The sequence below is a fragment of the Parus major genome, chromosome 13, assembly GCF_001522545.3.
Source record: "Parus major isolate Abel chromosome 13, Parus_major1.1, whole genome shotgun sequence".
Classification (NCBI taxonomy): domain Eukaryota; kingdom Metazoa; phylum Chordata; class Aves; order Passeriformes; family Paridae; genus Parus; species Parus major.
Window position 1 is genome coordinate 3,545,887 of NC_031782.1, and position 25,974 is coordinate 3,571,860.

General features: G+C 54.9%; 1 protein-coding gene and 1 long non-coding RNA gene across 2 annotated transcripts in view; one reads left to right on the forward strand and one right to left on the reverse strand.

Annotated features, from left to right (window-relative positions):
- The first annotated feature begins 8,509 nt into the window (after nucleotides 1–8,509).
- LOC107210811 overlaps nucleotides 8,510–25,974 on the forward strand; it is a 35,336-nt gene continuing 17,871 nt past the window's right edge. Inside the window, exon 1 of the long non-coding RNA XR_004499353.1 lies at nucleotides 8,510–8,842. This is a non-coding gene — a long non-coding RNA (uncharacterized LOC107210811). The remainder of the gene's footprint in view (nucleotides 8,843–25,974) is intronic.
- Nucleotides 13,859–20,423, reverse strand: HRH2 (histamine receptor H2). The gene is made up of 3 exons (XM_033517751.1): nucleotides 19,264–20,423; nucleotides 16,358–16,523; nucleotides 13,859–14,602 (listed from the first exon to the last, which is right to left on the reverse strand). Exons 1-2 carry the CDS (start codon nucleotides 20,382–20,384, stop codon nucleotides 16,505–16,507), a joined length of 1,140 nt encoding a protein of 379 aa, XP_033373642.1. The 5' UTR covers nucleotides 20,385–20,423; the 3' UTR covers nucleotides 13,859–14,602; nucleotides 16,358–16,504.

A 25,974-nucleotide genomic window follows, 5' to 3' on the forward strand; every position in this document is an offset into this window, starting at 1 on the left:
GGCGGGCAGGTAGTGTTAATAATCCCCCGATTCCGTGGATGAGGCAGACAGTTAAGTGCAGAAAACCCACAAATAAACAAGAAGGAGAATAATAGAGGAGCAGGGAGGAGCTGGCGTCTGGGTCCCTCAGCCTTTCCCCCGGCAGTGCCAGGAGCACTCTGGGAAGTGTAGTTCTGCCTTCATCCTCTGCCGACATCCTCCTCTGGAGGGAAGGAAATCTCTGATTTTCAGCCCGTTCCTCCGGTGGCACCAAGGCTGGGCACCCCATGGAACACCAGGACGGTCAGCCCTGGGGATGTGGAGCAGGACAGGACGTAGCTCTGAGGGGAGCCTGTGTGCACAGAGCATCCCCGCCGAGATGGGAGCCCTCAGGGTTCTGAGAGAGGAAGCCCTGCCAGGCAGAGAATCCTTGGGGCTGTCTCCGTGCCACCAGTGTGGAAACCGAGGGATGGAGGGGCTGCAGCCGAGGGATGACTGCTTTGCCTTCTCAGCCCTGCCATGCACGTGTGAGCATCCCTACCCTCGAGCTCCCTACGGATGGAAACAAGCTTGGAGAGCTTGACAGAGTGTGCACTGTGGAGGGTGGAGCTGTGCAGGGGTCATGCTGGATGCTGGCACAGCACAGGCTTCCTCCTGGAGCCCCAGACAGACACAGAAACCTCAGTGAGAGCAAATGCCTCCCCGGCTATCGATCGTGGCCGTGGGCTGTGTGTGCCTCATGCTGGACTCGCAGGGATGATCAATACTCGTTTTTCTCCCCAGCCTTCACCTCGCTAATGGGAGACACCAGCCCTGCCACTTCCCCAGAGCTGCCAGGAGGAGATGGCCGTGGGTGGGCTGGAGTTGGAGCCACTTCTCCTTTGCATTCTCAGGGTCAGAGTCCCCAGGAGCTGCGGTCCTGTCACAGCCTGGGGCTTTGGCACCGGGCACTGGTGAGCTGGTGGCTGCCGAGGCCACGGGGACAGCAGACACCGGTCCCCAGCTGGCACTGGGATAGCTGTGATTAGTCATAAGCAAACATTTGGAGCAAAGGTCCACGGGCTTGTGGCATGCTGGGAACTTGCTCCCTGCAGGGACACGTTTCACCCTTGGTGGCAGCCGGCAGTGGCTGTGCAGGTGCAATGCAGGAGGAGATGCTCAGCGCCAGAGCTCTGCCTGTGCCGCTGCAGGTGCCTGGGAGGATGTTCCCACCGTGTGTGGGTGGAAAAGGGAAGCCCATGATGCCAGGGGCATGGCTGCAGTGCCAGGGGACACAGTCCCATTTTGTCTGGTGGCAGTGCTGCTGCTGGTGGCACCGTGGGGGTTTTTCCTGTGCTGGCAGCAGAGGGGGGGACTCATGAGAGGCATAATAATAATCCCCACGTGAAGTATAAGAAAAGAAGCTATTTCAGTATTGCCTCCTCCGCCTGGTGAGCCCACAGCCAGGCCTCTATCAGGAAAGGGAATGCAGATAAATCAGCCATTCTCCCTAGGAAGATGAGCTTATACCCCTCATGTGGCACCAAATCTTGTTGGGAAAAGGTGCTGGTTCCAGATGAGTGCTGGGGGCAGCCAGGACACAGCCTGCCCACAGTCCCAAACACTGGGACCTGGCACCAACTCAGCTGCCTGGACCCCTGTGATGAATTTCTCAGAGAGAGCAGCAATTCCTGGAAATTTTCTTCTCTGTGTCTGTGCAGGCAGTAACTGGGAGCTGAACTCCTTCAGTAGAGAAGGGAAAAAATAAAAAAAGACCAAAAGGAAAAAGAAGAGATTGGGGTTTTGATGCCTTTTCCTTTGAATGCAGGGACTTGCAGAGCTGGGCGGTGATGGGTGAGGGGCTGTGGGATGGAGCATGCACACTTTACACATTTGGGAAAGCCAAGCCAGGCCTGCAGGTGCCCTCTGTCCTGTTTTGGAGGGCAGGAGCTGCCCTTCATGGCAGACTGCAGAAGATTGATGTGTTTTTGAAGCAAACCAGAGTTTTTGCCCTGAAACGGTGTGAGTGCCTGCTCCGAATGCTAAGCAGCTCCTTGGAAAGCAGTTTCAAGGCACAAAGGGGAGCAGGATGGGGGAGCAGAGCAGTCAGCCCCCTCCTATGGCCCCTGGAGACTGCACTGTCCCTTCCCAAAAGTCACAACAGATAATCAGACTCACATGAAAAACCCCCCCAAGAAGTCTGGCCCCTGGTTCTGGGGGTCTGGGTGGTGGAATCCCCCCTCAAGAGGTGACAGCCTGTTTTGTGGTGGCCAAGATCCACTCATGGAGGATCATCCTGGTGGGGCTGTGCGTTTATTTTGCTGCCACTGCTGGGACCTGCTGTGCTGGTGGGGCAGGAAGCAAAGAAGTTCAGGGGACCTGTCCCAGGGGTGTCACCCCTGGAATCCTCCTGATGGCTGCTCCCGCCCAGGCACCCCTAAGCTCCCACAGCACCATCCCAAGTCCCCTCGTTGGGGTGGCACAAGAGCATCTCCTGTGTCCCCAAACTGTCACCCCATGCCCGGGGGTCCATCAGGGCAGAGGGTTGGGCTCTGCACACTCAGCCCCGAAGTGTTCTCTCCACGCATCCTCCCACCTGCCTCTGCCAACTAATGGAGGTGATTTTCACCTCCTTTCATCTGGAAAACCGCCGGCAAAAGTCATCTAACAACTTCCCTGGCAGCAGGAGCGTTGAAGAGATTTCTCTCGCACATTCACAGCAGGTGGATTCTCCGTGCTGCTCAGAGGAGGATCGCTCGGGCTCGGCGTGCAGAGCAGCACTTGGGAACCCCTGTGTCCCCGAGCCACACTCAGCTGGGCACCGGGACGTGCGGTGGGGCAGACATCACCCACCCTCGGCACTGCTTCTCCTCCATCCTCCCTTGTGCCTGCCCTGTGACAGGTGATGGGTGATGCAAAAATAGCCGGCGTCATTCCCAGACAGCAAACATCCCAGGGATGGTGTGAAGAAGGGAAAAGAAATCAGAAGAGTGGATCCCCATGGATCGCCCCTGAACTATGCCTGAGCACAACCTCTCCTTGTGGTGGAGATGCCTGTGAGCATCCCCTGATGGAAACACCTCTGTCTGGCGATGGGAGCATCATCACAGTGAGGCGGATGCTGATATGGGATCCTCTGGAGCTGCTGTAATCTCATTCCAGGAGCAAATCACATTCCCAGCAGCCAAGGACATGTTAGGTCTTAATAAAAATGGTAATTCCCAGCAGATTGAGTTGGGAACAGGGAAGGTGGCTGTTGCTTCCCCTTTCAAGCCTTCTCCAGTGCCCATGGGGAGCGTGGTGGTGCTGGAGGAGGCAGAGGGGGCTGCACTGAAGGATGAAGGATTTGGAAATTAGGAGCAAGGGGTTTCTGCAAAACCCCAGCTCCTCACATCCTCTGAGATCTGGCCTCGGCTCCTTGTCTGCCTAATCCCTGCCCTGACGCTCACCCGAGCTGCCCAGCCATGAAAGCCAGAACTGTTTGTTTGCAGTTTCCTAGGAGAGAAATCACGTTAAAAAAATTAATTACACACCTGAAAACAAAATCTGGCTGCTCAAGTGCACATCAGGGATAAATGGTGTGCTCCAAATTAGACAATTTACAGCTTGGGTAAGTAATGAAGGAACCCAGCTGAGCGTGAAAGCAGAGGGGGAGAGTGACCCCGGGGGAATGTGGGGTTGTTTTCCCCCTGCTCCCCTTGTTCCCCAACACCTTCATCCCTCTGACCCCCTTTTCATTGCTGCTTGCTAAAAAACACCATTTGCTCAGCAGAGTAGGTCCTTCTGGCCCCAGCCTCGGGAGTTCTGCAGGGATTTTGGATGAGTTTGAGCCCACTTAGAGCTGGGAGATGGGAGCAGCCCCAGAGAATGGGGCAGATAGTGGAGCAGAAGGATGTTCTGTGCATCCCAGGGAGAGAACAGCCAGGTGGGACATCTCCCCCCATGTGAGCAGAGGTGTCCAGCATGGGGGTCCCTCGCTGCACCCCGACCCCCCTGGCATCCCCCAGCCCACGCTGGCCTCTGCAGTCCTCGCTGTGTGGTGCGTGGGCGGGCTGGCAGCGCGCAGCCGAGGAACGGGCAGCAATCCAGGCTTGCTGGCGAGAAGAAAATAATTTCTTTGCCTTATTTTTCCCTTTACAGTGTCCCAGCCCAGCCTGTGAGTGTGGGGATTTAAAGGGGCTGTGTCCCAGGGCCATCACGCCGGGTTAGTGGCAGTGGGGATGGTTGATGAGGCTGGATCCGTGTGGTGGAGCTGAGCTTCGTGAGTGGGCTGGTGCCTGGGGGTGCTTCCTGGCTTGCCTGCGGTAAAGAACCAGCTGTGGGGACTTCTGGTGCCCTGGGGCAAAGTTAAAGTGTGGGCAGCACCCGTGATGGGTGAAGAGATGCCCTGTGCCCCTCACATTGCCCAGGAGGAAGCCTGGAGCACAGCAGCATCCCGGGAACCCATAGGAATCGACCCCCTCCTCCACCCACACTCCTCTCTGTCCCCTGTGTGCTGCCCACCAGCTCCGGCAAGGGGCAGGATCCTCCCAAGCTCCCCAGCCTGCCGACATGTGATGGTGCTTGGGGATGGGCGCAGCCTCCCTTCTCCCCTCTCTGCTCCACTCCCACCTCTGCTCGGTGCCGGCTCGGAAACCAGCCAGCTAATGATGTGAGCTGCGGAGCAGATGGGGGACCTGACGCTCCCCTCCCCGGCAGCGGATTAGGCATGCAAATGGATGTATAGAGACGCGGTGCCTCCTGGCCTGGATCCTCTCCACCCCCACCACGCGTATGGCGTTTCAATTCACAGCCCCCGGGCCCCCCACTCACAACTCACAGCACCCCCGGCCTGGCCTGGAGCCACATGTGGAGGGCAAGCATGGACGGACAGACGGACACGGGGCTGTGCACGGTCCGTGCAGCCGTGCCTGGGTGCGGGATGGCCGCTCCTTGAACTGCAAATCCCGCCGTGCCCCTGCAGGATCGCGGCGGTGCATGAGCTGCATTGGCTGCATCGCTTCCTCCGCCGCCTTCTTGCGCTCCTTTTGCAGCATCAGTGGGTGCTGCTGTGCCCCGCTGAGGGGGAGATGCTGTGCAGGGAGGTGGGAGAGGAGCTGGGACAGTGTCCCGGGCACTGCGATTGCCCAGCTGTGCTGATCTCAGGGGCTGCAGCAGGGATGCTCTGGGATGCCGGCAAAGCTGCTCCTGCCCCGGTCAACACCAAGAGGCATCAGTTTAGCTCCTGCAGTGTCCGTGACCACTTCTCAGCCTAAGAAATGCTGCGAAATGTGAGCTGGCAGAAGCAGGACAGTCTGACTGAGTCCTACTCCACCTCCAAAACCTGTGGAGAGCTGGAAGGTGCGGGGAGGTTTGTGGTTTCATGATGCCCGACACAGCCATGTGCCCGGGGGGACTGAAGCAGCCCCAGCGGAGCCCAGTTCAGCCGGGATGGGAGCAGAAAGGACACCCCACTTCAGCCCAGCCCCGCAGCTGTAAAACCAGCCCCCCTCCAAAAGGACACGGAATCTGCCCTTCCCGAGGTGGGGATGAGACTGTCTCCACCTGCAGCATCCCTCAGACCCTCTGTGCCACTGCAGCAGCGCCGTTATCTCTAATGCCTGGGAGCGGGAAGGAGATTAATATTCATCACAAGGGAGCGGAGCATATGGAATATGAATAATGCTAATTGTGTCTGTATAGATTTAGCGTAAGAAGCTTCCATGCATTAAGGAGGGAGGGAATTAGTTCTCTGAACCGTTTCAGACTCATTTCTGGCAAAGGAGAGCCTGCCTGCCCGCAGGTTTGAGACAGGGGTGAGGATAAAACTTGTGTCCCGTGCCTGAGTGAGGGAGAGGCTTGGGATGCAGGGAGGCTGTGCAGGGGAGCACAGGCACTCTGTGCTTCCCAAAAAACAGAGTGATGGGGTAAACTCAGGCACTGCAGTTGCCAAGGAGGAAAAGGGGTTGCCTGTTGACCTGTGAGCCCCACAGCCACGGGCTGCTGCAGGCAGAGACACCCCCAGGTGCCAGCACTGGAGGTGACTGTAAGCCTCCTGTGCCTGGGCTGCTTTTCCATGGGGGTGGCCCCACTGGGCTTGAGTCCCTGGGGCCAAGAGCAGTTCAGGGCTGGCACTTCTCCTGGCCTTGGTGAGTTTATCTGTCCCCAGGTGTGGGGCAGGGGCTGTGTGTGGCAGGCAGGGAGCTGGCAGCAGGCAGTGCCCTGTGCTCTGAGGGTTGGACTGGTAATGAGGTGCTGGGGGGCAGAAAACTTAATGCCTTAAACATTCATCCCATTTGCCTTCTGGGGACGAGGGCTGGTGCCCCATTTTAATCGAATCAGTTCATGGCTTTAATGAGGTGAAGAGGAGAGGGCTCGTTTGCTCAGCCAGGCAGGGAGAGCAGGCTGGGCACTGCAGGTCCAGGGCTTTGGCAGAGTCCCCCCAGGCCCAGGTGAGTGTGTTCCCTCCTCATGTGGCATGGGCTGACTTGTGGCAGTGCCACCTTGGTCATGGTAGGAACAGCAGGATCAGGCTCCCCTCCCTACAGGGCACAGTGCTGAGCTTCCCCCTGCGCCCCAGCACTGCAGAGGGGTTCAGGCTGGACACCCCTCTTCTGCTGTGCTCCCCAGAAATGGGCCTGTGGCAGCAGAGAGCTCAGGAAGGGCTGGGCTCATCCCTCTCCTGCAGACTAGAGCTGGCCAGGGAGAATTTGCGGCCTCAGGAGAGGATGGAAAACACCTGGGGTCCGGCTGCTCCCCGAGGTGCCTCCTGGCATCCCTGCAGCTGCAGCGTGAGGATGCTCCATGCCTTTCCCCATGTTCTCCAGGGCCAGCAGCCCCAATTGTGTCAGGCTTGACCATTGCCCTCTTCCTCCCCTCCCATCCCTGAGAACGTGGGATTCCTCTTCCTGCACTTTGATCTCTCCAATTTTTAGCTCTTTCTGGCTGCTTTATAGGCACTAATCCCTCTGCAGGCACCGGGGAGAATCCACCTACACTCCATGCAGTCTTGAGTCTTATTGTGTAAACAAAATCTCGAACACGAAATCCCTAATCCTTAATGGTTGGAGCCTTGGATACCTGTTCCCCCGTGTCCTGCCCGATGGAGGCTGCAAGAGGGGGAAGGTCTCTGCCATGTTTGCTCCCACCCTCAACCTCAGCACAGATTAAACATCTGTACATGCTTTTGACCTTGGTTTTTTTCATTTCTTCCTGGCTCTTCACACTGGTAAGCCACCCTGGCCCCCTCCCTGCTCCACTGCATTTGTTCAGCTTAGGGGATGAAACTGGGTGACATTTGGAGTTGGGATATTTAAAATGCAAATTTCCCCTGGATGGATAAGTGGAATTTGCTCCCTCTTATGAAGGGAATCTCTGGGGAGAGCCGAGCACTACGGCCAGCCTGCTCTGAATGTGAAATGCAGCCAGGGAAATCCCTGCCTCCCCCCAGCCTGGCACTTGTGGGCTAACACAGGTGCAGTAACCACCCTCATGACCACAAAGGTATCCAGATTTCCCCCAACACAGCGAGAGGTGAGAGCTGCAGGGCCGGCAGAGAAACCTGTGGTGTTTCTGGGTTACAGCCAGGGAGGGAGAAATCTCGGTGGCCGCTGGTGTAATCCCAGAATTGATGTTTTTTCCCTCTGCACCCAGGGTGCTGCTGATGTATTTGTCACTCCCTCCCAGCTCGGAAATCAAAGCTTTCGCCACTTTTCTTGCTGCAGAGGAACAAATGTGTGTCTGAGAGGGAGATTTACACTTTGCTTTCCTTTCTGGAAATGGAGCGTGATTTTCCAGTGACTGCAGATGCTGGGCCTGTCCTGCTGCCTTGAGAGGAGCTGCTGGGTGGGGAGAAGGAGCCCCCCACCCATCCACCCTCCCAGCCTGCTTCATCAAACCAGGTGGGTTTACACCCCGAAGGGTTTGGATGAAAGGGCTGCAGTCCTGTGTTTCCCCCTCTGCACTCACATAACTGCCCTTCCTTGTGCCCCCCTCTTTCCTCCCCCTTCTTGGTGCAGGCTCCAGGCTGGGCTGATTCACCTCCTGGCATGGCTGTACGTGAAACCTGCTAAACCCCCACGAAGGGAGAAGTGGAGCATCTTTAGGGAAAAACACCGGATTTGCTGCCAACCCCATCCAGGATGAGACTGCAGGCACCAGACTGCACACAGGGGGCACGGGGGTGTGGAAATTACATCAGGGCTGGGATGGAGAGGAGCAAAGCTGGGTTGGAAAGCCCTGGGAGGGCTTGGGGGAGTTCACCTGGAGCCATTCCTGTGCATCAGCTTCATCCCTGCCTGCCCTGCCCGCCCACAGTCCCCCACTCACGCTGCAACAACTTAAAGCAAAGGGAAAAACATAAAGCAGAAGAAGTTCAGGCAGCTCTTTGAGCTGGTCCCAGGCTCCTGCAGTGACTGGGGGCTTCCCACAAACCGTGATGCACTGAGGAATATCTGGAGCATCATAAATATACTCTGGGAATGAAGGAAAAGGGATTTGAATTTCAACTTTGGTGCATAATGTGCTTTCTCTAAAAAAAAAAAAACCAAACAGCCTTCTTGGCAGGGACCAGACAACTTCACACTAAATCTCCTGCAGGAGCATGTTGCCAGTTGCAGAGATAAAACCTCAATGAAACACAATTAGTTTCCACTTGGATTAGCCAAACTCGCGTCTCTCCTCCCAGCCAGACACCCCGGCAGCGGGATGGGGACGGCTCGGTGGCAGCCCCCTGTGTCCCCAGCCCTGCTGGGACCGGGACGGCTCTGCCCGGGGGGAGGATAACTCTCTTTTCACGGCTAAGGGGAGCTGACAAGTGATGAATACACGGAGCGCTGCAGGGCAGCCCCTGCCATCTCACCGAGGACGGCGGCTCATCACGGCTGGTTTGCTGCGGTTCTCTGAGGTTTGGAGGCTGGTGGGGAGCCTGGGGCAGGGTCTCCACGTTATCCCCTACGGTCCAGCCAGCTCGGGGTTGGGGCATGGCACTGCTGCCTCCTTTGCCAGCTCCCGGAGGAGGGAGGAGCACGCAGAGGGGATATGCTGGAGGCAAAGGTTGCCGAGAGATTTTTTTTTCCTTTAGGCAGGAATATCTCGAATATTGTAATTTTTTTTTTTTTTATTTTTTATTTTTTTTCTTAAGGCTTATAAGATGGGAGGTTTTCTAGTCTTGGAGTTCTAGGCTTAAGCATCACCTATGGTGGCAGTGTCTCACCCCTGTTTGTACCCGACTCCCTGGTGTCACTCTGAGCCCAGACATGTGTCAGGCTCGCTGTGTCATGTGTCACTGCTCCTGCATTTTTGGAACAGGCTCACGCCTTCAGACTGGGTCGTGGTGCCCCAGCGCCAGGATGGCAGGAACAGATCCTGGGGGAGGCAGGAAAAACGCCTCGGAGCCATCCCTGGGACAGCAGCGCTCCCCAGGTCCTGCAGGTTTTGCCCTGCTGGGAGGCAGCTGACAGAGGGACCAAGAGTTGCTGGCAGGGCTCTGAGGGGAAATCAGCCTGTTAATTAAGAGCTTAATTACCCAGTAACGAATGGTGGACTTAGCCCAGCCTTGAAGCAGGCCAAGCGAGTGAAGTGCCCTCAGGGAGGGCCAGAGGAGGTGAGCCGAGGGCAGGCTTTGCCTTCTGCCGTATTTGGGAATATTTGTAAGATCTGTACATGGAGAGAACAGAATCCTGCAGCCCCCTCAGCATCTCTGTCCCTGCTGTCTCCAAGGTGCCAGTGGGAGGACAGGGGTGGGGTTCACTTGTCCCTCCAACAGTGAAAATGTACCCAAGGCAAGGGGTGGACATTCCTGCTGACGGAGGAGGGAGGGGAGTTTGCGAGCTGGAAAAAGAGAAGAATTTCCTTGGCTTGGTGTGTTTTGCTGCAGAAAGGCGGTTTCAGCTCCAAGGGTAAGGGAAATGAAACAGAAAAATGCTTCCTATTAAGCAAAAGGGATGGAGAGCCCTGCGTAATAGCGCTGTCTGCAGGGGCTGCTCGCTCCGCACTCGCATCCACCGCGGCCTGGAGGGGCCGTGATACGGCAGGAGGGCTGAGGGACACGAGAACCAGCTCTGGCCTGGGGACAGCCACATCCAGCCCCATGGATGGCAGGCAGTGCCTGGGGAGAGGGCAGGTGGGTGTTCACACAGATCCCTGTGGCTCCCTGGGCAGCTGCCATGGGGAGATGGGGATGTCTCAGCCCAAGGTGTGGATTGAGATGGGTCTAGGAAGATGCTGGAGGGCGTTTGGCCAATACCCATAGCCTGTTCTGAGACTCTCCTGACTGCTGAGAAATGGGCAGTGCCAGCACATCCTCTTGCCCTGCCTGCAACCTCATGGATCCAGAGAACAGCCCCAGCAGAGATCCCAAACGCAGTGGGCACCCCTTGCCCAGGCCACGGCTGTGGTTCTTCATCAGGGGATGTTCTTCCCCTTTGCTTTTAGATTTTTTAAAAAGCCCTAACAGACCTAGCAGTTTTGTGGCAGGAAGAACAACATTCATTCTGGAGCTTTCCCAACTAATTCATCCTCTGAGAAATTAATTATCAGCACCGGGGCTGTGTTTAATCAGCATCAATCCCTGTGTGCACGGGGTCGGGGGGTGCTGCTGCCTTTGCCTCCAGCGGCTCTGGGTTCCTGCCGGCAGGGAGGAGACCGGCTGCCGCCCGTGGGATGGGAATTGTGATCCGTGAGGGAGGAGATCCCATCCTGGAGGCCCTGACAGGTGTGCAAACACCCCCGGGATAACAGCACCTGCCAGCTACGCCCAGGCTGGGTGGAGTGATGGGGCAGCTCAGGTGCTGAGAGCGGCTCTGACACCCACACAGAAACCTCGGGGTGCTCATGGGGTTGGGAGCAGGAATGTGGCTGTGGAAGCAGGGCTGTGTGCCCCCATCCTGCGCTGAGGACAGCAAACCCACACAGGTAGCGCACACACGCGTGGGCACACCGGGAAGGGCGGTGTGACGATGTCTGTCTGCTGGGGGACACGGGGGCATCTGCTCCAGCAGAGCTGCCTCTGGCAGCTGTTTCCCTGACAAATGGTGTTTGGTTTGGTGGAAGAGCCTTAATGAAAGCGGTGGAGGCTGCGGGAGTGGGGAGGGGAGCGCCTGCCTGAAGGACGCTCTGGGGGAGGAAGGAGAAGGAAAGGACAAAGGGATGTGGGACGTGTCCCTTGGCAATGACCAGATGGCTCCTTGCAGGACCCACATCTCACTGCCTGGCCAGGGACAGCGGCTCTCCACAGCCAGCTCTGCCTGGTGGGGTCTTGGCCCACCAGGAGGAGGTGTCAGTGGTGGGGCAGAGCTGAGGGTGCACTTTTTTGGAAGTGGGGGTGATGAAGGGGTTTTGGGGACCTCTGGGACTGTTGGGCTGCAGAAGCTGGAGGTCCCTGGATGTGGGGACGTGTTTCTGTCATACTTGTGCCCTCTAGTGGTTTCGTCCTCTCGCTCTGGTCCCTTGGCCACCATCCCAGTGACACGACCCCGCTCCTGGTCCTGTGGCCACCATCCTGGGGTGGCCAGCGTCAGCCCGTGCCTCTGGCACTGCCAGCCTTGGCATTCTTGATGGTGGGGAAATGCTGGGCAAGAAGGGTTTAGCTGAGGCCAGGAGGGCACCTGATGATGCCTTCCCCACGGTCATCGCCTTCCTACTGGAAGGGAGTGCTTGTCCTTGGTTTCAGGATGCTTTGGCATGGAAATGTAATTTTTCAGATTTGTGGGGATGAAATGGGCTCCATAACCTTTCCAGAGGCTTGATTCCCCAGCCAAAACTGTTGGGTGACTGACCCCAAAATGTATTTTATTCCAGAAAATTCAATCTTGAGGTTTCTAACACAAAGTTTCTCATTTTCCACTGCTCGGGGCTGTTCTCTACCTTTCTGTTTCCTCTGTGTTTAATCACATGACAGCCTGAAAAAAAAAAACCCCAACACAGTTTTTTCTCATTCTACTGATGTTTCTCTTTTATCTAAAAGAAATAAAACACTCCTTTGCCTCTGGCCCGTGGCAGCCACCACGTCTCAGCTGTGCTCCTGGGGGACAGGACGCCTGGATGCCCTGCAGCTGCTCCTGCCTCCCGAGCACTTCTCTCCTTCCCTCTGTCTCCTCTCTGCAGATTTTTGGATCCTTCCCAGAGCTGTGGCAAGGATGTGAAAGGTGGCTTGGTGGAAGATGTCCCTGGGTGGTTTGGTGGAGCTAGGTGAGGGTTGGGTGTCGTACACAGGGCAGTGTGAGCTCCTGTGTCCCCTGCAGGGACAGGGGGATGGGGATGTCCCCATGCACTTGGCAGCCAGCCCTGCCTGTGCTCCCCACTAGCAGGGGATATTTCCTATCTGAGAGAGCAGATGTTGGTTGGGAGCTTCCTAAGCAGTTTCTTTTCCCTCACAGAATTGCTGCTTGGTGAGAGAATTAAATTCTCTTTTGTTGTCAGTTTAGAGGAGAACAAAACCGAATGTCACCTGGAGAAATTCTTGCTGCTGCACCCCCAGGGGATGGAACGGCTGCCTCAGGACCAGGATTAGCCCATCACTGAGAAAGCTGATGGTCCCTGATGGGATTAGACAGATGATCGATGCTGGGATTAGTTTGTGTGGTGGCTTCGGTGACAGCAGCGACCCGGAGCAGCAGCTCCACCCTGCTCATGCTTGCAGTGGCCATCCCATCTGTGGGGAGTACTTGCACCCCCCAGCCCATCCCTGCTGTCTCTGGGATGGTCCCTGGGCAGTGCCAGCCCAGCGAGGAGGGGCTGGGGGCAGCGCTGCTGCAGCCAGCACTGCCACAGATGTTCTGCATTTTGGATTTCTCCCCCTTCCAGCCTTGTTAGTATTGAAATTAAAAGCAAGTGCTTGTGAATTGGTAGCTGTTCTCCAAGACCCTAATTAGCAAATCTCTTCATCCCCTGGGGCTGCAATCTAATAATCAAAAAAAGAAAACCAAAAAAAACCTAAAAAAACCCAGCACCCAAACAAGCCCCAAACCTTGTTTGATGGATCGGGAGTGCTACTGGAACAGTAGGAAACTGCTCTTCCTGCTTAGTATGGTAATTAAACACTTCAATTGCAATTATTTTTGCAATTAGATAAGTCTCTAATTGTTATCATAGGTGGCAGGGGTTTGGGTGTGTGTTTGCCAGTTCTCCTCCGAGCTGGAGCGGAGCGTGGATGCTGCAGGCGATTCCGGCCTGCTCCTGCCGGCTTTGTTTGGGGAAGACGAGAGCTCCGTGTGCTCCTCTGCAGGGATTCAGCTCCTGCTGCTCTGTAAAGCTGCTGCTGAGGCAACTTCTCAGTCTGCTCTGGTGGGCTCAGCCCAGGAGTTTCATAGCTCCTTATCCCATGGGGGGACCTCGCCTGCCAGGGCATCACCTTGCTGGGGATGTTTCCTTGCCCACTGGTGTCTGGCTGGGTGCTGGGAGGCACTGGGGCTGCAGCACTCCCCTCTCTCAGCTTTCCTCGCTCTTTGGGTGATAATTGCTGTCTGTAATTAGCGGTGGCAGATGCTGACGCTCAGTGCTGTGGTGGCTCGGGGGGTGTTGAGGAGTTTTGGGAGTGAGTGGGGTGTGCTGTGCCAGGTCAGGGAGCCTGGCCCTGCCATGGGTGATGGTGACAGTGGGTGATACCCACGGTGTGGCTGGAGCTTGGGGCCAGGCCGTGCCTGCAGCAAGCAGGGGGAGCCCTGAGCTGGGGCCTCCTGGGGGATGGCAAAGGTGTCCCCTGCTCCATCAGCTCAAGGACCACAGAGGGACCAGCTGGTTGGTGCCACAGGGTAAGATGTGCTCTGGGGAGTGCCAGCCTTGCCCAGGGCAGCTGTGCCTGTGTCTTGGGTGTTTGTGCTGGTGTCCAGGTTCTGTCCTGGCAGAGGGATGGGCATGGGACAGCAGGGTGGAGCAGGGCAGGGAGCCTCTTCCCAGGACAAAGCACACACACCCACAAAAATCAAGTATCTCATTTTCCTTCTGTCTTAAATAGATTTTTATACCACTGATGATTTCTGCATACACTCAGGGAAGAAACATCTTCTTTTGGGAGCCTTACTGTTGGGCTGCTGGGGAGGGCAGAGCCTGGGGCAAACCCTGGCTGCTGAGTGTCTCCCCATGGCCCAGCAGGCTCCAGGGCTTCTCTCTGCGTTGCACTAGGGCTGGGACAGGTGATTTGGTGTAAGGACAGCCCCAGGAATGGGAGGCAGCCATGCACAGCATGCATGCTGAGGGACTGGGACGTCCTGTGCCCGGACATCCGGCACTTGTGGTTGTCAACTTCCACCACGCTGAGCCCTCTTGCCACTTCACCCCCATCTACCAGGCCCTTGCCTCCTCTCAGGGGTGGATACATCCCAAGGACATCAGGGAAGATGGTGCCTGTTCTACTTTTCTCCATCCTAGGCTGGACTGCCTGGCACCAAGACCTCAACATCAGTCCCTTTTCCCCTCTACCCTGTGCCATGGGTCTGGAGAGGGCACTCCCAGCCCTGCCTCCTGACCCAGCTCCTCAGGCATCTCTCCTGCATCGGGGCTTGATGCTGAAAGTGTCACTGCTCAGAAGGCCAGGGGAGATGTTCTTCTGCAGCTCCTCTGAGGGCTCTTCTAACACACCACCCTCCTGGGAAGAAACCTGGGTGGGCAGAGGCCTCTCCAGCAGTGCTTGGGGATGGAGCGAATGCCACATGCCAGAGCAGGGATCCTGCAGGGGAACACAGAGGGACATCAGTGGCCTTACAGGACACAGATGGGTCTGTTTCCCCTCCTCTCCTGCTTCCCAGTGTAAGGGGTGCTGCATTCAGCACCTGCTGTGCCTGGGAGGGACCATGATGTGATGCTGTGAGGATGCTCTAGGCATTCTCGACTAAATGCTGAGTGCTGGCAGAGCTGAGCAGGCTTGAACCACCCCAAGACCTATCACCCAACTCCCCTCTGAGCAATATCACTTTGCTGTGTGGCTTTCTCTGCCTGTTCTTCCTGCCCCTCGGGCCAGCTAGCAGCAGCAGGGCTCAGTTGTCAGAGTCGTAGCCTGACAAAAATTGATGTCCTGGAGTTAGCAGTGCTCTGCTTCCAGGGGCTGCTTCTCCCATGGCCCCTCTCCCTGCTGTGGGTCAGGAAGTTTTTTGGTCAGGAATTCTTTGGTTGGGTGTCCTTTCCAAGGTGGCATTTCCTGTCACCACCCCCATGGTGCAGAGAGGAAATCTGTGGTCACACCAGGAACTAAGATCTCCTGCAAACCTCTCCAGACCTCTGCTTCATTCTGCTGATTAGATCAGCAGCCTCTCAGGGGGTGGCTGGCATTTTGCCTTTATCTTACAAAAACTACATGTGTCTTAGAACAGATGCACAGAAATGGAAAGCATGAAGCAGAAGAGCTGGAATTGGTGTCCCCTCTGTCACTGCTGGGCAGTGACAGCAGCAGAGATGACACTGCCAGGGGGTGAGCACTGTGCCTGCCCTGGCGACCTTCACTTTGTGCTCTGTGGTTTCCAGACTGGAGGGTTCACCCTGCTCCTCCTGCAGGGCAGCAGTGATGCCTCCCCAAAGAACAGCATCTGCAGCCTCCAGCCCTCTGGTTCTCCTTCTGCTGGTGGGCAATGGCATTTCCAGGGTGATTCACAGGGAGTACCCCTGAGAAGTGCAGGTTTATGCTGCACCCCAGGGCAGGGGGTCCCTGTACTCCATCTCTCTCCCAGCTGTGTGTGTGGAGAGCTCCAGCTCCAGCTCCCATTACTGCTGTGACCTTGGCTAAGGTTAGAAGTGCTCAGGGTGCAGCAGGGACAAAGTGTGCCCAGCTTCCAGCACGTGGGTCACTGTTTCCCCACCAAGGCACAGTCAATATGGAGAGCCCAGGTTATCAGCATGCAGCATTGGAGGGGAGAGCACGTGGAGGGCAGGGTGACCTTGTCTGACTCCTCCTGAGAAGGGCTGCACAAAGTGGCTCTCTGGAGCTGAGAGGCATCCCCATGCATGGCAGTGGTGGCCTGCAGCCCAGCACCACTTGGAGAGAGCAGCAATGCCTGGTGCAGCATCAGCTCTTCACCTCAGGAGCCCTGCCAGCATCTCCGCCAAAGCTGCTGGCAATTTACATGGATGTAGGCTTGCATGAAAATGAAGTGTGCTGGAAATTCTTGGTCTGAATGCAGCTGCCTCTGCAGTGCATGAGGGACAGGCAGGATGCACCATCTCCCAGGGCATCTCAGGCTGGTTCTATAATCCCAGAAATCCAGGGTAGCCACAGAGGGTGGCCCAGCTCTGTGCACCTCCTCTGGGCTTGGGACTTGGTTGGAGAGCAACTAAGGATAAAAGAGTGAGGATACATCTGTGATGGGATCACCCTTTGCACCAGGTACCATCAGGAAGGGATTCCTGCAGCAGGGCAAGGACAGTGGACATCACAGCAGGGAGAGCTGCCTCCTCCCTCATTTTCACCCAGCAGCCCTGGCCTTGTACTCACCCTGCAGATCTCGCTTCTGCTGCTGAGTTTTGCGCTGAGGAAAGCTGAGTGTTGTCCTTTCAACCTCACACACAGGATTTTGGAAGAGGGCAGCCAGGAGTTAAAGGCTGGGGGATGCGGGTCCTAGGGCAGCGGGCTGGCTGAGGCTCACAGAAAAGCTCCAGTGCTGGGAAGGTTAAATTGCACATGAAGACAGAAAAAAGAGAAAAAGAACAGACCAGTCTGTCAGTGCCAGCCTGGCTGAGCCTCCTTTGCTCTGAGAAGCACCAGGTAGTGTCTGCCTGAGGCTGGCAGCTGAGGCAGGCATGTTGTGACTAGGACAGTGACCCTTTCCAAAGGGAACTGGCTTCTCCTGATGCCTGGTGGGGAAATGGGAGCAGCTGTCTTCTCCTTGCATCTCTGCTTGGTCCTACCTGGTCCTCACTGATGGAAATGCTCTCCAGCACCCAGCTGCTGTGGACATCCCGTGGCTTTTGATTCCCTGCCCTGCTCCTGACTGAGACTCTGAGTGACCCCTGAGACTGGCTGCACTTCTCCAGTATTTCCACTCTTGTTTGTTAATCTTTTTCCTACACCTCATAACTGAAAAGAACATTGTTATTAAGGGCAACGGTTCAAAATTCTGCTTTCCCTTGAATGATCCCACAGAGCTTCTGCGAGTAAAACTCTTCTGAGCTCTGGGTGTTCTTACCCTGGGGGGTTATGAGTTTTTTGAATGATTTATGTTGGTCTTTTCCTGTTAACATATTCAGGGCAGATGAACTCTGCAGAGAGGAAGAGGGGAGAAGAACCAGCTTGGTTTGTGCTAGGAGTGAAGTTGGCTGCCAGGTTTTTGGTGAACAGGTAAATCCTGTGCTCACCTGTCTTGTGTGGTATTAGTTGATCCTGATCATCTGCCAGCATCAGATTTTTATGTATCAGACTATGGAAAAAGGAGCTGGAAGGGGCCACATATGATCATTGGTGCGTTGTTGCTCTGAGGTGAGAGGGCTATGAAGAGAAGGAAGACAAAGTAAAAGCAGGTGCTCGAGCAACTCTTATCTGACTGTGAGCAGCAACCACAGCAGTGATGTTGTGTCGGACAGGGGGCAGCTCTCTGGATTTAGAAAGGTCAAGAAACATCCCCTTGCTTGAATGTTCCCTCTGGGGAACCAGGGGAAGAATCTTTTCTACCCGGAAAAGCTGGGAGGGTGAAAGCCAGGAAATCAGTGACCCTGCCCTCTGCCTGAGGAACAGAAACCCATTTTTCTTCCCCTTTTATCTCCCTCCAAGTCATTATTGTGCCTTTGTGGTAAGGCAGCATTTTGAGAAGACACTGACATTTATATTTGCTTCTCTCTTGGCTGTGCAGGGAAATCCTGACAGGCTGTTCCTCATCGCCAGCTCTCCTGGTTCAGCTGCAGTGCATGAGCTCCTGGTTTGCCCAGGGGCTGCACTTCTGAGTGAGTAAAGAGGATAGCTCTCTTTGTCCCTGTATGTTTGCAGAAACATCCCCACCACCTTAGACACATGTTTTCCATATGTTTTTATATACAACCTACAATTTACCAAAACTCTGTGTGCTTCACTAATTCCTTGGAAGTGGAAAAAGGCATCCCCAGGACCTGCATTCTTGTATTTGCTCACGTTAATCCATCCCTCTGTATCACTTTTTCTGCCCCTTGGGTAAAGTCACATTGGTGCCCTGGGGGAGGCACAATGCTGGCTCAGCCTTTAGGATGGCTGTGAACTTTGGTTCACCTCCCTGAGTTCTCCTTTTGGTGGCTTAAGACTGTTTCTGGGGCAGGATCAAGGGCACGTGCTGCGAGAGCGCACGAGCGCGGCTTCTTTGCTGGCACGCTGGGAACAGGGAATCAAAGGACTCCTTATCTATGGATGGAAAGTTTCTGGGCTGCTTATCAGGCACTGCTTAGAGGTTAGATTAGTCTCAGGAGCAGCAGACTGACAGCCTGCCGCTCCGTTCTCCTTGTGCTTGGCTGAGTGAACACCTTGGAGCGAGGCAGTGAGAGGGTGGCACAGCCCTGTGGGGATGGGGGTGCCCAGGGAGGGGGCTGGGGAGACAGCCTGGCACAGAAATTTCCCACTTTGCTCCCATCCAGCTCCCTCACCACACCCCTTGGTGGGGTGACCCTTGTAACATGCTTGGGATGATGCTGAGGGAATATTTGGCTCTAACTTTACATGGGTATTTGTATTTCTAAAAACCTCTGCCAGCCTAATTTGGGCTAGTCCTGCCCCTTTCCAGAGACAGGAATGGAACTTGCTGTTGGCTGAATTCACTGCTGATGCAAACTGATGGCTGCAATGCTGAGGGTGCGTGGCTCCCATGGGAAGGGAAGTGGCTGAGCTGCTCTGCAGGGAGCTGGGAACCCAGATCTTGGCTCCTGCAGGGACTCTCAGCCTGGCTGCAGGTGCTCTGACTGTGTCCCAGGACTAATTCCCATTTTCCCCTCTGGGATGGGCAGTCACCTTTCCTGACCCCTCAAGTTCTCTGTGCCCAGAATTTGCTGTCTGTTCCTCACAAGGGACACAGCTGATTTTGGGGAGCAGCCCCAGCTAACAGCTTCACCTCATTCTGTGCAGCAAATTCTGGTGGCAACTGTCCCCATTACCCAGCAAAGCCAGGGGACATTTTGTGCTCCCTGTGAACGATGGCAATTCCAGGGCATGTGGGAAGCTGGAATACCTGCAGCTCCTCTGCCAGCAAGGAGGGGATGCAAGCTGTGCTCCTGTGAGTGCTGATGGATTTCTGAGTGGCTGAATTTAGGAGTTGCCTGGGCAAGGATCTCCTGCTGGAGCATCAGTTTGTTGCTTAAAAGTCCATGGAGGATGTGGGGTCCCTATCTCTGCCTTCTTCTCTGGGGACAGACCTACCATCAAAGTCCTGAGTGTAGGAAGGCTCTTACCTCTTGAGGGCTCCATCGGTGAGCAGGGTCCCTTTCTTGTTCCTCACCTCCAGTTTCAAAGGTTTACCCTCCTGCCTGCCCTGGCCCTGCCTGCCCCTGGGCTGGGCAGTCTGGAGGGGAGGCAGGTGGGAGTTCCTGGGGTGTCCCGTCCTCCAGCACTGCAGCAGGTGCTGGTATGCCACTCGGAAATCCCTGTTGAGCGTCCCGTAGAGGATGGGGTTCAGGGCTGAGTTGGCATAGCCCAGCCAGAGAACAATGGACATGGGTGTGCCTTTGACCCTGCTGTCCCCCCACACCCCCCGGTAGGTGAACACGGTGAAATAGGGGAACCAGCAGACGATGAACGCTCCCAGCACCACCGCCAGTGTCACGGTGGCTTTGTGCTCCTTCACCATGGGTGGCATGGGCGTGTTGCCCCACGTGTGGTTTATCCTCTTGGCCTGCTCCCTCGCTATCTTGAGTATGCGGTAGTAGGTGATGCACATGATGACCAAAGGGATGTAGAAGGTGAGCAAGGCGTCCACTAACCCGTACACGGGGTTCACCGCCAGCGTGCACTCCTTGTTGCAGGTGGGGCCTGTGTTTTGCACTGCTGTCCCGTTGGTGTTCCAGCCCAGGTGGATGGGTAGGAAAGAAACCATCAGTGAAACGGTCCAAATAACAACCAAACCCACGGCCACCCGGGAGGGAGTGACCACCTGGCAGTAGCGGAGCGGGCTGGTGACAGCAAAGTAGCGGTCCAGGCTGATCATGAAGAGGTTGAGGATGGAGGCTGTGCACAACATGACGTCCAGGCTGATGTAGATGTTGCACAAAACGCTGCCAAAGGTCCACTCCTTGGTGAGTTCATAGAAAGCAGAGAATGGCAGCACCAGAAGCCCCAGCAGCAGATCTGTGATGGCCAAGGAGACAATGATGCAGTTTGTCAAGCTCCGGAGCCGGCGGTCGAAGGTGACGGCCAGGCAGACGATGATGTTGCCACAGAGGGTGATCGTGATGAGGATGACGAGGCAGGACCCAACCAGCAGCTGCAGGGGAAAGTCCATCCTATTTTGAGAGCTTGTGTGGTTGTAACATGGATCCATGGTGTCACTGCAAGGATGGAGCAGTCCTGCTCTCATCAGCTCCAAAGCTGCTTGGAGTGAGCCTGTACCAGGCAGGCCTAGAGCCCTTCCCAAAGTGACCCTTGTTCTACAGTGACCTTGGAGAGCATTGCAGAGTCACTTTACATGTTCAGCCTTGTGTGCTGGGAATGACATGGTCTAGAAGAGATGTGGCACTGCAACTCATTTGTGCCTGTTGGCCCCCTCTGGGAGCTGATGCCCCGTGGCAGCTGCTGATGGATCTCAACTGCTTCTTTTCCTTTCTTGCCTTCTCCTTTCCTCTGAGTGACCCCTGGGTCAGGTCCTGTGGGCTCTCATGCTCTCTGCATATCTGGCTGGTGACAGTGGTCAGCAGTGCTCCAGCAGGGACAGAGCTTTGCCACCTCCTGAGGACAACCTGCAAAAGGAAAGTGTCTGGTGAGGCCCTGGCACAGATTGCCCAGAGAAGCTGTGGCTGCCCCATCCCTGGAAGTGTTCAAGAACAGGCTGGATAACACTCTGAGCAATCTGGTCTAGTAGAAGGTGTCCCTGCCCGTGGCAGATAGGTGGAATGAAATCTGTAAGATCCCTTCCAAGCCATTCTGTAATTCTACAAAAGCATCAAGTCAGAGCTGCAGTGGGCAAAGACCCTTTGAGCTTCCCCTCAAACCCTTTCAGAAACAGGGTGTCTGTACCTCCCTGGCTGTTCCAGCCCACTTAAACCCAAATTGGAAAGTCCTTTGGCAGGCAGGCACCTGAGTACCTGCCAGCTGGGCTCTCCCAGCCCTAGGGGTGCCCACGCAATGTAGGGATGCTGAGAGAAGGGCAGGGATTTTAAAACCGTCATGTTTCTATAGGCTTACAATAAAAGTGAGAACGAGGAGGATATGAGGACACAATTTTCCTGAGAAAGCAGTTCTTATGCAATCCAGCAAAATTAGTCACGACGACGTAATTTCTGTATCTTGGCTGTGGCTGCCAATCTCATTAAACTTTGCCCTTGTATCTGTGCTTTGCAGCAGCCCAGTGACTGGGATTGGTCCCTGCCATCACAAATCACAGCAGCTCCTGTCGCCTCTATAGGAAATCCCCACTCTGCTCTGGGTCCTGGAAGGGAAGAAGAATATCCCTCGCAGACCTACTTTTTCTGGCTGTTTTCTGTCTGGATACAAATAACAAAAAGTCACATTTTGCAAGGGAAGAAACAACAGAGAAAACCACTCTAACTTAAAAATGAGCTGCTGATTATGGTGATCTCCAAAACCCTGCCACTACTAGACTCAAAGGAACATTGGGTCCTTGATTGGAAGTAATATCCATGTTGGGGAGATACCTAAAGGGAAATTGAGGCAGTGCAGGGACAAGAAAGCGGCCTGGGAACGGGCTGAGGAGCTGGACTGACTTGATGACCCTCATGGATTGATCTGTGTCCAAGCTGTGGTCTCCCACCATGAGCTCCCCAGGTGAGATGAGGGGTCTCCCCATCCTCCTCAATGTGCTGGTGTGGGAGAGCTGTGCTGGTCCCCATGGGTGATGCACAACCCAGCTCTGCAGGCTCTCTGCACCCCATGGAGCAGCAGTGAAGCCTCCCTCATGGTGCTCAGGATTGTGCAGGAAGCTAGAGCTGATTCTCTGCAGAGTGCAACAGGCTGCAGAGATGGAGCAATCAGAAGAAACTCCAGGAAAGGAAAAGGTCCAGGCTTGTCAAAGGTGAGATTTTAAACTCCCCCTGCAACAAGAAGATAACACTGTGGTGCAGGTTGAAATACTCTTCAGCTGATTTAAGTTTTTGATTCAAGTCTGAAGGCATGGGTACCACAGGAGGGAGTATGCCAGGGAGACTGCATGAGTAAACAACCACTGGTTGCCAGGAGCCATACAGGGGAGAGATTGGGACTGGACCACTGAGATTAGAGGCGATTCCCACAGCCCTGCTGCTTCTAAAGGTGTGGAAAGCAAACAGCAAGCCATGAACCAGCCCATGGGAAGCCTTTTGCTGAGCAGAGCAAACTCATTGCCAGACAGGAAGCCCTCTGAGTTTGGGTGCTGGGATTGAGGCTGTTGGGAGAGGGATGCGATGCTTTCAGCCACAGCAGCAGCGTGTGGAGCTGCTGTTCCTCACCTCCAGCTGCAGCACAGGCTCTTGCCATGGAAAGCTCTTTGTTCACTCACAAAGGGAGTGTGGAACAAGCTGAATGCTGCCTGCCCACTGACAGCAACGAGGAGAACAGGTTGTTCCCACAGAAGGATATTTCCAAGTGAAAGGGATGGGATGTGTTTTCATTGCTCCCAACATGTGGAAATGGCAGATTAAATTATAGTGGGAGTAGCACACTTAGAAAATGCTGTGGGTGGATGGCAGCCTCCTACGCGGCTGCTTCACCACACACCAACAACCTGCTCCTGCCCCTGGCTCTTGCAGCTCACCAGGGCTCTGCTGGTGGGACCCAGCTCTGGGCACATCAGCTCATTCAGCTTCTGCCACAGTGCCAGGCAAGCTCCTGGTTCAGCCCTGCACTGCAGATGTGCCCAGAAGGAGTTTTGCTTCTTACTGCATTTTCAGATTAGTTCAGGGCAAAGAATGGGCACTTGCATGGGGACAGAGGTGTCCCCATCGCTGCAGAGGAGCTCAGGTAGAGCTGGGATCTCTGTGGCTCAATGTGGGCTGCAAGGCTCAGCTGCCTGCAAACCCTTGGGATGTTCCTCCATGGAATGGGGCAGGACCTGCCTCCTGTCAGCTGGGATGTGTGATGCTGTAACCCTAACTGTGGTGGAGGTGGGGCAGAATTTCCCACACCCCTCAGCTAAATTACCTCTTGGAAACATTCCCTGAGGAGAGCACGGCCTCTGGACGTGTCTTTGCAGGAGCAGCAGCCTGGAGGGCTGGTATAGAGCGGGGGCTGTCAGCTCACTACCATCAGGACACAAATCCTGGGTTTGATGCGTTCAGCTCAGAGCTCTCTCCTGGAGCATTGGCTCTCTGTGAACTCCACATGTGCCCTGGCTTTCTGCCCAGGTCACTTGCAGCCACCTTCAATACCTGTGTCCTCTGCTCCCGTTGTGTTTTGGCAGAGCGAGTGATTTCCTCCTCGATGTACGAGTGGAGCAGCTGTTTCCCATGGCAGTCTTTCCAGCAACAGCCAGAATAAATGATACCTTTCCAGCCCTGTCTCACCAGGCAGCTTTTACATTTACCTGATTATCCTAATTATCACAGCTTAGACCTGTTCCTGGTTCAAAACCACCCTCCTGACATTGAAGGAACCAGAGCAGGGAGTTGCTTCTGGGTCATCTTTCTTGTGCCTTTTCCAATGGCACTGGTGTTCTGATTGACACTGTCTCTGCTGTGAAGACTTGGCAGGTTGCATTTATTGTTGCACTCATCCTGGGGCTCCCTAAAAGTCAAATATTTTTCCTGTGGTGTTTTCAGCTGCTTAGAGTAGCAATTTTTGCTTTTAGATGCTAAGCATGTGAGCTTGTCCCAGCCTGGTGTGTTTCTGTTAATCTTCAGATCCTCTGGTTCTTCTCCTCTAATACTTGGGCCCTTGTCCAGTGCAAAACTTCTCCTAAGTTTCTCACCAGTACATTTCTCTTAAAGAATCCCTAATTTTCTGAGCCAAGATCACTAATGAAAACCATTAAATAAAATTTACCTCTAGGCTGATCTTTAAGGAACTCTGTTAATAGCCTTCTCTGGTGCATTAATGATCATTCTGCTGTAATATCCTATCGCCTCCCCATTATCCTCTTCACAATTCTCATAGTAATTTTTGCTTTCTCTTGCTTTCTCTTATGCATATGTTGCAGTCCATGTTGCATTTGATCCACTTTGCTCTCCTTTAAAATGGCATTTATCTCTTCTGCGGAGATGATTTATTCCTGTGAAATTTCTATTGCATTTTACCTTTTTATTCCCCCTCCCCATCTCTCAGCATCCTTTCCTCCAACATCATTAATTGCAGCACTTGGTGCAATTTTGCAGTAAGATTAATGGGATGCAGTGCCTGGCTCCGGCAGGGAATGCATTGGCTGTTCTCCCTTCCTGTGCTTCTACTTCTGGCATAATAGGTTTGTTTTGAACCTGTTAAAAGCCTGGGCACACCGGCACCATGAGCAGACACATGGGCGGAGAGGAGAGCTCAGGAAGTGCCTGCGTGTGGCACTTTTAGGAAGTATTTCCTGCTTTTGGAAAGGACAGAGGTGGTTTGGGGCTCAGGAGAAGCGCCACATGAAGCCTTTTAGCTCTGTCCTAGGGACAGGAGGGCCCTAGGAGAGAGCTCCTTGCAGACCTGAAATGTTCCTCTGCCTCCCATGGTAGCTTCTTTCTGAGAAAAGTGCTGGCAGAAGTCAGGAGCACAGTGCATTCCCTGGCTGTGCAGAGCTTGCAGCAGAGCATCGTGGCTTTTTCTGAAATTATGTTCAACTCCTTCCTGAGATTAAACACCTGGGCATGCTGGGAGAGGTATTTCAGCCAAGAAATGGGCAGGAGTGTGGAGGTTTCTTCTGGTCTGAGAGAGGGTGCTTGAGGTTTGGTGGTGGGAACTGCAAAACTCCCAAGCTGGGAATGGGCTTCTTGATCCCCTGCCAGGCCCATAAGCCTGATTCACAATGGGACAAGAGCAAATTTGTCAGAGGTAGGATTTGAAGGCAATGTGAGAGAGGACAAATGTGAGGGGACACTGGTGTCCTGCCTGGCTGCACCCCCCCAGATGCTTCTGTCTCTGTTCTTTGGGCTTCTCCAGAGCTTGGTGCTCTCTCTGCCCTATCCCAGTGTGATGCCTGATACAAAGCAGCAATCATTGCCTCTGGCATGAGCAGAGGGGCTGGTGGAGGCAGGACAAAATTCCCATCACTGCCACCAGCCCTCCGTCATGCTTCCCCAGGAGAAAAGAGGCTCTGTGTGTAAGAAGCTGTTCAAGACCCCTGAAATCAGGAAATTTGAGGATGAATGTGGAAACCAGCAGAGCAATCAGCATCTCGAAAGTTTGCTTGGCAGACGATGTCCAGGAAAGGTGAAACTGAAAACAGAGGAGCCGGGACATGGGTGTGCTTGGAGCTGCCTGAGTTTCTGGGACTCAGCCTCCTGTGAAGCCAATTCTGGACAGGGACAGCGAGCACCGAGCACCCCTGGGGACTGCTCACCCCTCCTGTGCTGCAGCCCAGCCCGGGGGATCCTGCCCCAGAGATCTGAGCATGCCCTGGGACAGGGCAGCAGAAGATCCCCACCAGCTGCCAGGGAAGGAAGGATGGAAGGGTTGGAGAGCTCAGAGAAAAGGCTCGGATGGGTCAGTGCAAGAAGTCAGCAGCAACCCCCGTGGGGAGGCTGCTCGGGCAGAGATGCTGCACACCACAGACGTGCACAGCCAAAAAATTCCCCAAACTGGCCTCCACTCCAGCCACCACAGGATGCTGATGGCACCGGGGTCTGGTGAAACACCTGCTCTTGCTCTGACCCAGCTGGCCCATTGCAGGATCCCACCCAGCAGGGACCCACCAACCCTTCTGAATCTCACTTAAAAAGTATTTTACCCGCGTAACAACTCAGCAAGAAGTAAGGCAAAAGCTTTACCTGGGAAAGGCGCTGCTTTCTCACAGCTCCTGAGCGTGTGGGAGACTCCAGTGGCTGCAC